This window comes from Ictidomys tridecemlineatus, chromosome 10 (assembly GCF_052094955.1).
Source record: "Ictidomys tridecemlineatus isolate mIctTri1 chromosome 10, mIctTri1.hap1, whole genome shotgun sequence".
Lineage (NCBI taxonomy): Eukaryota > Metazoa > Chordata > Mammalia > Rodentia > Sciuridae > Ictidomys > Ictidomys tridecemlineatus.
This window is the reverse complement of record NC_135486.1, coordinates 8,275,392-8,289,927: the sequence shown is the minus strand read 5'-3', so window position 1 is coordinate 8,289,927 and position 14,536 is coordinate 8,275,392. Positions and strand designations below refer to the sequence as shown.

Genomic DNA, 14,536 nt, shown 5'->3' with positions numbered 1-14,536 from the left:
GAAGAAGCAAAGAAAGGTGATGAGTGCATTCCAGCTGGCTAGGAACAGTACAGTATAAAAGCTGTTTCCTAAACGTGGAGGGTGCCAGGTTCTGGGAACCTGGAGCTGCAGCCAATCTTCTCCACCTGTGGTCAGCTGTTTCAGAGCACATCCAACACTAATGTGTTCCTTGCTCAGTGAGAAAAAACAATTCTTAAATTTAATATACTCTGAGGATCGTGAACACTAACAGAAGCCTCTAAGGGAAAAAGGGAAAAGGTGTTGATATAGAAACTACTTCATCATCAGTTTCTTAACGATCACATCACTGAATCCTACACACAATTAACATTTCTCCAGCAGCAGATTAAGAAGTTAGACTTAATGACGTCTAAATACCTGAAGTGTGGCTATCAATGTACAGAGGTATTTTTGGGAAAGGAACACTAAGTGTATTTTCATCAAAATAAACTTTTTCAGTGATGCACATGAGGGTTCACATTTTAGATGCGTGGAGTCAACAACAGCTTCTGTGTGGCTTCACTGCTAATTCAAATAAAGCATCCATTTGGGAGACAGCGTCCTTGTTCGCAGAGCAAACAATGGCCAGTGATAAGCAGCAAGCAGCATGAAGAAAGGAGAAGCAAACTGCTTTAAATATCAAAGTTCTTCGTAGTTTTTCTCTAGAGTGAAAGTTATTTTCAAATAATTCAAATCCATGGTTACAAGTATGGGAGGAGGTCTTGAAGGGAAAAAAAGGAAAGTGTTGAAAAGGGATTCAGCACTATCCCATTAAAACCATCAACTGTGAAGGGTAAGATGGAACTGTACTCATCCACTCTGGGAGAGTGGGAAATTGTTCAGCACTGTGTACAGGTAACTGAGCTGGAGCACGACTTAGAATTTTCTGAGGCTAGTAGTTACCATAGCAACAGCGTGTCATTGGCAGCTACCTTTCTGGAATGGAGGAGGAAGACAATTTTGGTGTGAGAGAGGAAGATTCCAGGTTAGGTGTAGCATTTTGCCACTAGGGCCCTCCTCATTCCCCCTACTCAGAGCCTCTGCCATCTTTATTTATTTCAATGCCCCCCCCCCCCGCTTTGGTACTGGGAACTAAACCCAGGGGTGCTCTACCACTGAGCTATATCCCCACCCTTTTTATTTTTTATTTTAAGACAGGGTCTTGCTAAGTTGCCCAGGCTGGTCTAGAACTTGGTCCAAGAATGCTTTATCTAACACTTAGCCTCTACCTGAAAGTCTGCCATCTCCTAAACTTTCCAACTACACACCACTATGATGATGGTGAGATGACTCTCATCCTTCCCCATTCACTGGAACCACTCACTGTTCACAGATTCATTAGTTGCAGTAGATCAGAATAGGGAGAGGGGAGGTGGTAGGAACAGTGGAATATAGGATACATATTAGTTAAAAAAAAACCAATAAGCTACTATAAATTCAGTTCAGTGGGTTGTGATTAGCTTTTTGGTTTGGGGACTTTCTTGGGATGAGGAGAGAAATTTGAAATAAAATACAACACAATACAGTTAAACACAACGCATCAGAGTGCCTCAAACAATGTAGGGGTAAATCTCTCCAGGGATGTATGAGTGTATATGTACACCTATCTATGGCTCAGGTCTGGAATGCAAAAGCAGTTTCAAAATGTAGGTCTTGGTTTAAAAAACTGTTTGAAACTTAGTGGGGTGGCCAATGTTCCAATCCCTGAATATGTGTCTTTCTACAGTTTCATGTCACATCAGCCTCACAATCATCCACTCTACAATCATGTTGTGAATTAAAATGGTACCTACGGGATGTTAAGAAATAGAAATAGCTAAGAAACAGACACTCACCTTAGATAACATAGAAAAACAAAAACAAAAACAAAACCCAAACCCAACAAAACATTATTCATACATTGTACAATTATTAAATTATTTAAGATTTTAAATTATTACATCTTATTCAAACCTTTTTAAAAATACTCATATATACCTAATGATGTCCAAATAAATCATGCTGGTTGCAAGATACTTCCTTTCCTGCAATGTCTACTGGGTTCATATTTTGAGTTATTTTCTAATGTTTTGTGTTTCTGTATCTCTTAGATCTCATATTTCTGGATTGTCAACTATTAGCTACCTTCTCTGAGAAATTTCATAAATTATATTGAGAAAAAAATCTTTCCTTATACATTTCATATTTTTGGATTGGTTGCCTGAGTTTTTGTTCTTAATCATTTGCCAATAGTATTTGATTTCCTAGAAAACACTTAACTTTTCACCTTACCTGTACGTCTTAGTTCTCACTCTTTTATTCTTAGAAATTATGTTTTACTTCAATAGATTTCCACAGCATCACCCCAATTCACAGTACTTCTCCTGGCATCTCTGAAGCAATCAGTGGCTGAAGCTCACTTTCAAACTTACCTCCTACAAAATTCAATCAAAGAAACCAAGGCCACTGGAATACACTTCCAAAATCTACACACAGATGTGGTTTAGGCTTAGATATGTGGCCCAGTCAAATCAATCATCACACTTGAAGGCTTTAAGGAGTTTGTATCTTCAGAGGTCTTTTTTGATACACTTGGAAAATGATCTTTTTGAATATAGGTTTCATTAGAAAAGACAAAATAACATTTTTTCCCTGCTCAGTTGTTAACTTTCAAAGCATTTAACTGTGTGTGTGTGTGTGTGTGTGTGTGTGTGTGTGTTTTAACATTTACAATGTACTTTAAAATAGGTTAAAACTCAAAACAAAGGCATTACACCATGAAAATGTTACAGTGGTTATGGTAATTAAGAGAAGTCTCTCTCAATTATTTATTAAGCTCATGTAACTACAGTTTCCGTGATGAGTTTAATAAATTGATGGCAACTCTTATTTTTAGTTAAAACTCTATGGAATTGCCTTGATTGTTCTTTTATTATCATATGCACATTTAACACACCATAAAATCTTGTTGGTTTCTTTCAAGATACACCCTGTTGCCAACCATCTTCATCTCCATTCCATCTCTATCTCCAGGGTGGTCACTCTGATTCAATCTATCATCAATGGGATTACTGCAAAACCTCCTGTCTGATCTCCCTACTTTTTCTGCCTGTTCTTAACAAAATATGCATTGTGCTCCTCTGAGAACCTCAGAAAGAGCCTATCGTTCTTCCATTCAAACTCTTCAAGGGTTCCCCATTTCAAAATAAAGTCTAAGTCCTTATAATCATCACAATTTCTGTCCCCTGGTGAGCACATTGACTTCCTATTCTACTTCTCTGATTTCATCTATTTTACTACAGATACACTGACCTTCTTCCTATTTCTCAAACCCACCAGGCCTGAGCCAGCCTCAGAGTCTTTGTACTGGCAACTGTGTCTGCCTAGAATATTCTTCCCCAGGGCAGCTCTACCAGTAACTCCTATCTCCTGTCTCATTCACCTTCTCAGTGAGGACAACACTGACTAACCAAGAACAGCCACAACCTTCCCCACTCCACCAATCCAACCCTGATCTTTCCCCTTTTTATAACTATTTATCACCTTCAAAAGTATTAAATTCATTTATTATGTTAATTATTTGGTGTCCATTTTTTTTCAAGCAAGAATGTAAGTTCCATAAGACACATCTGTCCATTTGTTTAAGATTATATAGGACAAAGCAAGAAAAGCCTGTTTTAGACGATGCTTTCAGTTCTCTGAGGAACTTAGAAAGTTTAAATCTTGATCTGCCCATTTCTATCCCGTGCCTGCCAAATGCCTACACATACATTGGTCCCTGCCGTATGTCTGTTAAAACTAAACAAATCTTCTAAGGAGTTCAAAATTGGAAATGCTATCTACAAAGTTGTGATATTAAAGTGAGAATGCAAACAAATTTATTTTAGGTAAGAAGGTCCCTTAGTATATTTCAGAGGTATAAGAATCAATGTTGGTAAACTGGCTCCAAATCTTTTAAAAGTGTGCATTCTCACTTTATATCACAACTTCCTTTCCCCTTTCCCCTTTTCTTTTATGCTGGGGATTGAACCCAAGGCCTTGTGCAGGTGTGGCAAACACTCTGCCAACTGAGCTCTATCCCCAGCCCCAATATCACAACTTTGTAGATAGAATTTTCAATTTTGAACTACTTAGAAGATTTGTTTAGTTTTATCAGACATACCACAGGACTAATGTATATGTAGGCATTTGGCAGGTGCCGGATAGAAATGGGCAGATCAAGATTTAAACTTTCTAAGTTCCTCAGAGAACTGAAAGCATCGTCTAAAACAGGCTTTTCTTGCTTTGTCCTAAATAATCTTAAAACAGATGGCAAAAGCAAAATATGAAGTCTGCTGCCATGGAAACCACTATCACAGCAGCACTCTCTGGAGCCCCACCTATAAGATAAATGTTTGTCTTCCTATTGTTACAAACTGAACCAGACAACTTTCACTTTAAGTACCATTAGAAGGTACAGCAACCACATATATACTGGCTGGATAAAGAGTCTTGAAAAATTAGCTCACATACAACCTTAAAAATAGTCAAAACCCTGCAGTATAGAGAAGATGATATTTACATCATTTGTTGTTATTCTGCATTCAAAGTACACCTTTATCATATAAAACTTCACGTCTTACTTTAATATTGCAAGCCTGCTCCATCAGTCTTCTCGCATTTTCCTCTGCTCTGTATCTCTTTGGAAGCTGAACTCTGAAGAACTTTAAAGCACCTTCAAAATCAGCCTGTAGAAGATCTTCCTTTGAGGTCTGAAAAAAAGTCACCAAGAATTAACATTACATTTTAGACTGCATTTGGGACATATATATTACAAAAGGAATTTCTATTTTCCTGAATATATTTTTTAGCTAAGGTCTAAAAGGTTCCAAAAGTTCTAGAAGCTTTTCCCAATATTTAGAGGATATTGCTATAAGCTAATGAAATCACTATAACTTGTAGAAGCAATCTGAGAGTTAACTAATGAATTTTAATATTAATATTTGATTTAGACTACCTGAAGATTATAATTGTGGATCCTGGCAAAGTTTATTAAGTTACAGCTCTGAGAACAAAACAAAAAAGGAAAAAGAACTCTTGCACTAATCTATGACTTTACCTTGATGAGCATCTTAAGGACAGGACTACAAACATGACTGAAGATACAGACCATGCCACGGAAGCCCATTAGTTACATAAGAAATGCCTAATGGGAAGATGGCTTGAACTAATGACAGCAGCAGAAGTAAATTAAGCCAACTATTGACTTTTTATAAAAACTACTGCTTGCAAAATTAATTTTTTTAAAAAAAATAACCAGTTGGAAATATATATATTGATGCATTAAAAAAGACTGAAAGGAAACAAACAAAATGTATATCTGGCTGGTGGGATCACAGGTTTTTCTTTTTAATATTTGATGTATTTTCTGCAGTAATGCTTTTGCAATAAATAATAAGTGTTCTTATAAACAACCTTTTGTGAACACCCTGATACATATTATGGATTTAGGAGGAATAGTTACCCAGAAGTAAACCAAAAAGAAATTAGATGAGTTAGAGTCAGTATTTAATTGTCAAAAGCATCAGTAATTAAAAAAAGTCACAGAATTATGTGCTAGTTAAAAATGCTAACTTTTGGGGCTGGGGATGTGGCTCAAGTGGTAACGTGCTTGCCTGGTATGCACGGGGCGCTGGGTTCGATCCTCAGAACCACATAAAAATAAAGATGTTGTGTCCACTGAAAACTAAAAAATAAATATTAAAAAATTATCTCTCTCTCAAAAAAATGCTAACTTTATTTGGGCTGGGGTTGTGGCTCAGCAGCAGAGCGCTCACCTAGCACATGTACAGGGCCCTGGGTTCAATCCTCAGTACCACAAAAATAAATAAATAAATAAAATAAAGGTATTGTATCCAACCACAACTAAATAAAATGTTTTTTGAAAACTGCTAACTTTATTTAACTTCAAATATAAGGATACAGCCTTTCAAATTAAAGACTGTATCAAAACAGTATGTAGCACGTGTAATTTCTGTTCACAACAGGGCTTAACTTCTTGTCATCACCACTAGGTCCAAGTCACTGGCACCTCGTAGCTTGAGCCACTTCAGTGACATCCTTCTTTCTGCTCTTGCTCCCCTCAATCTACTGTCCTTATTGCCAAAAAAAATTCTTTGGAGGCAAAGGTTCCCAGTGTGCTCAGAACCCAGTCCAACTCCTTCCCAGGGCGCACAGGCCTCCCGACCTGCGGCCCCAGCCCTCTCTTCAGTATGTCTGGAACCACTGCTCCCTCCTTGTCCTCAAGACCAAGGCCCAGGCTTTCTTTCCAGTTTCTGTGCACACATCAAGTTTCTTCATCGCTGAAGGTCATTGCTGTTTCTTCTGCCTGGCATACTTTTTTCCCAGATCTTTACAAAAAAAGCAACTTTTTGTCATCCAGATTTTGGTTCAAATGAGGAACCAAATCTGAGGACTTAAATTCTTCCCCCACCTTATCAAGTCACTTTGCAATTTTATAGCTATTCCCCTTCTTTCTCCCCTAAGGAAGTTTTTCTCCTCCCCCATTTTCTGTCGTGTTCACTGTTATGTCCACAGCAACAAGAACAAGGCCCCAAATAGAGGAGGTACTCAATTAAAATCTGTTACAGAATGAATGAAGGAAGGATACCTTCATCTCTCTTTTACTATGTACATATACACCAGTTTTCCTTCCTTTCTCCTCTGGCCCTTAAAGAAACACATAAAAGAAAAAACCAACTAACACCTTGGGATGTGGCTCAAGCGGTAACGTGCTCACCTGGCATGCACATAGTCTTGGGCAGTTTCACATAGTCTTGGTTAGCCCACCTTTATTTCAGCAAATTAGTAGTCAAAAAATAGAGCAGGGCCAGGTGGGGTGGTGCACATCTCTAATCCCAGCAGCTCAGAAGGCTGAGTCAGGAGAATCTCGAGTTCAAACCCAGCCTCAGCAACCGAGCTAATCAACTCAGTGAGACCCTGTTTCTAAATAAAATACAAAATAGAGCTGGGGAAGTGGCTCGGTGACTAAGTGCCCCTGAGTTCAATCCCTGGTATCAAAACAAACAAAGAAACAAAAAACAGCTGGGCTAAGAGTGACAGTGAAAAAAATAAAAAAACTTCAGTACATCTAAGATTTATTTCCTTCCTCATAAAGACTCCTATCTGATGGCAAGTTGTGCTGGAGAGAATGTTTATCATGGTCTCAACTCACCTTAATCTAGTTGGAAAAGGCAGTTACTGGAAAGAGTCCCTCTAACTGAAACAGGAGCTGCTGGATTACTGGGAAGCATCAGCTACCAGTTACACTGGTCACAGCCATATCCCAGTCTTCCCTTTTCACATATAACACCAGTCCTGGTGACAGTTCTCTAGAAGTGGTTTGGAAAATTCAAGATGGGCTGCTTATTGAGCTTATAGGAAAGAAAAGGATGAGCCCTTTCCTGACTACCCAAAGGTCTCTGAGGGCACTTGTACTTTCAGTGCAACTAACCTCTAGTTTCCTGGAAACACATGCCCCAAATGGTGTGTGTGATGGGGGCAGTGGTTTGGTTACCTAATTTTCTAATACTGTCCAAGGTCTACTTCCAAGGCCTTTGAGCTCATACAAAAACAGAAGCCTGGGATGAAAGAAGATACTATCTGTATCTGACTAGACCTCTCTCTAGTCAGATACAGATAGTCATATTCGCATAGATGCTGCATGAGGTGCTGCTCAGCCCACCTCAGGCTGAATCTCAGGACAGCAGAAGACACTGTTAGTGTTGGTGAAGCTCTGGGTCATACAGCTTGCCCAACGCAGTTAAGCCCAGCCATGAAGAAGGGAGGCTCAGGTACACAACTGTGGAGACTTCATCTTACTCAATTCTCTACCTCAGTCTCTGGAAAATGCTTGCCCCATAAAGGTACACAAGATTGCAAATATTGGAATGAATTCATTCTAATACCAACTCCAGATAACTCATGGTATTACTCAAGTTTTCCCATTTTAAAAATGGGAATGTCTTTAATATCAAGTATTTGAGAATGACATAAGTTAAGGTATATGAGCATATTTTGTGAACACCAAACAAATATGAGGGATGATATTCACTAAGTTATCTGTGTTGCTCGAATACTGATATTTTACTGGTGAAAAACAGTGCTCTGTTATCACTAATGTAAAGAAGGTGGCTACGTTGTAAAAACTCATATACTCTTCTGGTGGAGTGCAAGACAGCTGATTTCACTGTGAATGAAGAAAGGTTGCCAGTAAGCAAAACAATACGGGGTTCTAGAAGAACCTGCAGTCCAACTCTTAGACTGAATGGCTGGCTCCTCCAATTTCCTACCTTTAGGAGACTTCCATAATCACGAAGTATTACCTCAAATGCCTTTGCAATGCCATAAGCGGATTATAAGCTTATAGGGATAACTCTCCATTTTTCTGACAACTGTATCTAAGAGGTTTTTCCTTCTATAATTGAAGGATAGACTCTCCTTACTCTGCAAATATTTGGGTGCTTCACTAAGGACTTATTAGAAAGTATATTCTTTCTTTCTTTCTTTCTTTTTTTTTTTTTGGAGTTCTGGAAAATGAACCCAGGGTCTCACTCAAATACCCTCCCTCCCTTTTAAAAATATTTTCTTTTTAAAAAATATTTATTTATGGGCTGGGGCTGTAGTTCAGTGGCAGAGCACTTGCCTATCATATGTGAGGCACTGGGTTCTATCCTTAGCACTGCATAAAAAGCTAAACAAATAAAGGCATGCTGTCCATCTACAACTAAAAAAAAGGGAAGAAAAAAATTTATTTATTCTAATTTGTTATACATGACAGCAGAATGCATTTAAATTCATAGTATACATATAGAGCACAATTTTTCACGTCTCTGGTTGTACACAAAGTGGAGTCACACCATTCATGTCTTCATACACGTACCTAGGGTAATGATGTCCATCTCATTCTACCACTTTCCTTCCCCTATGCCCCCTCCCTTCCCCTCCCTCCCCTTTGCCCTGTCCTCAGTTCCTCCATTCTTCCCATGTTCTCCCCAACCCCCACTATGGATCAGCATCCACATATCAGACAAAACAAGAGTGTTTTCTTTTTTAAAAAAATTATAATTCATGTGTGTGTATCTATGTGGAAGGGTCATACATTTTCTTTCCTGACTACATATTGATGGCCCCCCTGAAAGGAAAACATTTTTTAAAAAGTTTAATGTAAGGTCTCACCACCTAGAAAAAACTAAATTAACTTTTTTTACATTACTTGTCCTTTTTTTGCCTAATGCTTCTACACATATTATATTCATATTTAATAAAATTAGAATCTGAATGTTATTTATTAAATATATATGGTTCATAAATGTCTAGGATTAATATAATAGCAGTCTAAAGTATAAGTAGCAGTGCTTTCTATGAAAATAAAACAGGCTACCAGTTCTCACAAATACGAATTATTAATAATCTGGCTATGGAGATGATAACTTAATGGTTATAATTACATTTATAATTGTCTGACACTAATCTTCTGACAACAAAAAGAGGTTTAACAGATGATTTTTGTGACTATAATGCCCAAGCTCTAAAAAGGTATCCCTAAAAGGCAGTCTAAGACTTCAAGAATCAAACCAAGTACCAAAAAGAGGTTGTACAAACTGGCTCCTGGATTATCTCTTTTTTTAAATTTTTTTTTCTAAATTTTATTTTTTAGTTGTAGTTAGACAAATACCTTTATTTGTTTTTATGTGGTGCTGAGGATCAACCCAGGGCCTCGTGCCTGCTAGGCGCGCGCACTACTGCTGAGCCACAACGCCAGTCCCTGGTTTAGAATCCTGTCAGGCTAAAGCTGATGTAAACTGGAAAGACAGTTCTTCAACTGGGAAATTCTTAGTTCTTCTATAATGTCTTCAGGATAATAAGGAAGAACAAAATAATGAAAGCACAACTACTCTCCTGACATTATTTGTTAAGTAATGTTAGCCAGAAGAGAATGTAGACAAGAATTAGGGATATTTAAATAAGCAAAGGCATATTTTCTTCCTTGTAAAATAAAGAATTCAATGTTTTAAATAAGAACTGATAAAGGATCACCTGTGAGAATCAGTGGCTCTATGAACATCCACTTTTTGCTCCTCAAACTTTTGAACAAATCCTTTCAAATAATCTAAGATATGTTTACCAACTGCATCTTTAAAGATGACACTATTCGTTTATTTGAATTATATAAAAGATTACCTTCAAAATTAAAGGCATTTAAACAAGTCCCCTTCCCTTCCCTTCCCTTTCCTCTTCCCTTTCCCCTTCCCCTTCCCCTTCCCTTCCCTTTCCTTCCCTTCCCTTTCTTTTCCTTTCCTTCTTTCTTTAGTACAGGGAATTGAACCCAGGGCCTGTGCGTACTAGGCAAGCACTCTACACCTAAACTACATCCCTAACCCTAAACAAGCCCTATCTTCTTTTACTTTCATTTCCTTTCAAGAAGGTAGGAAGAAATACCAGAGGGAAAAGATGTAATATAAGTATCGTCTGCACTTCTCTCAGTAAAATGAAAACTACCTGGCAAACCACAGACATCAACACAAATGTGCTCCATAAATTCATAAAGGCTCTACTTCAAGTTTACGCAGCAATAAAAAAATATATAATATAAATTAGGGAGTATATTTAGAGATTATTTTGAGATGAAAGTTAATTTTTTTAATTTTGAGGGTTATCAGAAGTATACATGGCAACCTCTGTGTTTGGGTCTTTAACTTCTTTTAAAAGTTGCAATGTCTCTTCAGGAAGCAATCCTTATGGTCGTGAGCAATAGAGATAAAAAGGGGAGACACTCTTCTCCTCTATTCTTTCACTTCTGCCTAAAATTAATGTTTTAAGAAGTCTACAAACTAAAATTAGGATGCAATTTGACAGCATAAGAAATATGATCAAAATGAGATCTTATAATAGCTACTAACTGGGCAGCTAGAGCGTGTATGTGCATGTGTGCGCGTGCGTGCGTGCGTGCGTGCGTGCGTGCGTGCGTGCGTGTGTGTTTTCTTAACCCTCCTTGGCCTGGAAGTCCTTTGAACTCACTGTGGAAAGTGCCCAAAGTGTCAGTGTTGAAACTATAGCCGACATTAATTTTAGCATATAATTATCAATAATAACTTCTTATGTTGTATATAACAAAAAGAAAAATTCCAGGGGTTCAAGGACAAAATTTTGAACATGAACAGAGTAAAAGCTTTCCTTCTTTTTCCAAATCTCACACACTTACAGAGAATGCACTCTGTTACGTGTCACTGCTGATACCGTTTTGAATGTGTTTTTCTCACTGAAAAATTCAGTGTAAAAATCTCACATTTTAAAGTAACTTTTTTTTTTTTTTTTAAGAAGCACAGTTCTAACATCTGAATGTTAGCTGTAGATGCTTCTATTCTGAACTTCTCACTACTCTTGGATTATAAATCTCTCCTTAAAGGCTTCTAATAGGTAGTAAATTGTTGGTTTGAATTTTCTTAAGGGATTATTAAAAAAAAAACATGTAAGTGTGTTTCTCTTCCACACCTGTATTACATTTACCCCAAATGGATTTTTCCTCCTTCAGTTATGATGTCCAATAGGATTCCTATTTATGAAAAAATAGTTTTGGAAGTCTGAGAGTCATTTGGAAGCAGAGCTTTAGAAGAGAGAGAGACACTACTAGCTGATATATAGGATGTTTGTATCTCCTTCTCCCATGTTTTAATTTTGATAAAAGGAATATTTGGTGAATCAACACAGGAATTGTTGACTTGTGGTTATATCTAAAACAAAGTACTTGTCCTGATTTACTAAAGGAAATGTGTTTTTTATTGGGTGCAGCTTTGAAGGGCAACAAGAAAACCCTGCAAATGTGCATCTTCCATTGAGTCAGGGGCCTCTTTCTAAATAGGATTTACACAAACTAGTGTTCTAGTAGTCTGATGGTTCCTCTGGGAATCAGGGAATAATAATTAGAGCTCAGAGTCCAAATCTACAATGTTGTCTTGATTCTTTTTAAAAACATTAACTTGTTTTATAATGAAAAACTTTCCTGGAAATTTAAAGTAAAATAAGGTATTTGTGCACATTTTACTCAGAAACATTTAAAATAAGGCTAAAAACGCTCACATGTGTCTTAAACTTTAGTGCTTATTTTCGTGACTGGATGGAAAGTGGGCAGCACCACACGTGGCAGGATTCCTCTCAGGACCGCCCTGTGCAGACTGGCCACTGACCAACAACAGCACCAGGCCGAACAAGTCTATGTGCCCCTGGAACACAGGCCAAACCTGAGCAGTTACTCATTGGATGGCAGATCCAAATTCACAGCCACATTGCTAATTAAAGGGCATGTGACTTCTCAAAATGTTGACTACCCTGGTTCCATCGATAACCCTGTGAGAAGCGTGTGACTGTCTATAACAAGGCCAGAGATTTCCAAAGGGCCTCACAGACAACTCAGCACACACTTTTCACACATAGTGAAGTGGCTCTGAAGGTTAAGAGTCTGACACCACCTGAGGGACGCGCGACCTCAGATGCCTGATGTGGCAGCCAGACTTGGCACAATTGCCACAGACAACTAGGGAGGACCTCCCAAAGACCTCAGCCTGGGAACCCAGCTCCTTGTGGAATCCATTGCTGATTTTTTTAAAAACTAGAGGCAGTTTAAATTCATACCCAATGCAGATTTGAGTATGAGAGATAATTTTAGTTATCAATGTATGTTTTCTTTAAAACCTGAAAACTTAAATGCCAAAGAGAAGCAGCACCAGATGATGGAAAGTCACCAGGAGAAGCCCTTGAGTCACAAAGTTAAGCAGTCTCTAAGATATGGAAATACATCACACCAAGCCTGATTCCTCAGAGATGCAGAGAATTTGTTGAAATGTACCTTGGCACTTGATAGTGTCAAAATCCCTGAAATAAAATGAATCATGACTATTCAGTTTTATCCTTTACTAATAAAAAAATGTGACTCAGGGAAATAATGATTTCACCAAGGTATCAAAACATATGTATTTGGCTTTCAAACATTCCTTCTTTAAATGGAAAAGGAACTATATTTTTCAAAGATAACGTCCCTGAAATTGCATGCTGGCCATTGCATCTAACTTCATCTGGCAAAGATCAACAGACTTTCTTCAGGGTGGGAAATTCCTTTCATAAATGGCCACCTACATGTCTGTTGCAATTCCACTGTAGAGACGATATTAACACGTATCCTTGAAGACTGAGTTAATATAGCTGTAAAGGCAAGTACAGGCAGAGATGAACTATCCTGAAGGAAGATACGTGAGAGCAAGAGTTAAATTCAGTCAAGTAAATACTGTACTGAAGAGCCTGGGATCTGAGAGAACCCTAACAAGGGAACAGTCTGGAAGGGCATTAAACTCCATTCGGTAAAACAGACGAGGCTGAACTATTCGCCTTCAACTACCAAATAATGGTATAGGACTACCGCAGACCAATTACATTATAGAATAGTTGCTAGGTATGGTTCTCAAACCACTAAAGAGAACCCTGCAACAGTGATTGTGGGTATTTAATTTTAACCCTTGATAGGATATGAGGAAGGATGATTTTCTCTTGTTCGAGAAATCAAATAACAAGCAAGCCTGACTTCCCAGACTCACAGCACATACTCGGCAGCTTTCGGCTGCTTTACAAACACACAGTTCAGTCATTCCAGGAGAGAAACCTACGATTCCCTACCCCTGGATACTTAGGTCGTAAAATTCCCTACCAAGGGGAAAAAAAAATCAAATTGGCAACCAAATGGGGAGGTTAGAAAGCAAGCCACACAAAGTCTCGATGTGTGGCTATGTCTGTTGTAAAATTTAACCCTTTGAAGACATAAATAACAGAATGCCTATAGCAAGCACTTGGGCATTCTGCTTTATTGCTGAGCCTAGTCATTCGGAAAATAATTTTTTTTTGCTTCCATAGAGATAATGCCACTAATGTGACCCTGGGCTCTGAGAAGAGAGCCATGGTTTCCTCCAGCCAATTAAGGAGTGGCATGGACCAGGCTCCAAAGGAGCAGCACAGCAGTGGCCACTTAGCCCTTCCTTCTCAGTAGAAAGGGGAGAAGGGGAAGAAAGCAGGAGATCACAAGCCTCCTCCAGGGATACATTCTCACAGAAGACAGCAGATTCTCTACAAATGAAGTTCAGTGAAAAACAGTCTCACCGCCAGAAGCCGAGGCACAAACAGCCGGTGCCCCATCCCCAGAAGTTCCAGCACCCGGCACGCATACTCATTCACCAGCTTGCTCCTCTCGTCGTGCATGTCCTGGGACTTTTTGACAGGAGGGGTGAGCTTCGCAGCTGGGGCTGGGCAGGGCACCCCTTCTTCCATGAGCAGTAAGTAGGTATCCAGAATGAGAAAGCTGGGTCTCTTATCCACAATCTTAAGAACTGCGGTGGGAGGGGAGCCAGGCTGATGTCTCCCCAGGAGGATGTACAGGACAGTCAGTGGTGGGAATTGTCAGCTAATGTCGCCACGAGAAAATCATCTTGGCTAAATTATCCACTGAGCAAGAGCCCCAAAGTAGACTCAAAATGAA

The 14,536-nt window shown here is 38.6% G+C and overlaps 1 protein-coding gene across 21 annotated transcripts in view; it reads right to left on the bottom strand.

Annotated features, from left to right (window-relative positions):
• Rabgap1l (RAB GTPase activating protein 1 like) overlaps positions 1-14,536 on the bottom strand; it is a 581,968-nt gene that overhangs the window by 126,107 nt on the left and 441,325 nt on the right. For 19 of the 21 annotated variants that reach the window (XR_013426383.1, XM_078022342.1, XM_078022343.1 and 16 more), the window contains one exon: positions 4,602-4,730. Coding sequence is in view for 19 of the 21 variants with exons in the window: in XM_078022342.1 (XP_077878468.1) it covers positions 4,602-4,730 (129 nt within the window). In the remaining 2 variants the exon portion in view is untranslated. Of the gene's footprint in view, positions 1-4,601; positions 4,731-14,160; positions 14,510-14,536 lie in introns of those variants that run through there. The other 2 variants (XM_005319782.5, XM_040276927.2) reach the window with 2 other exon arrangements.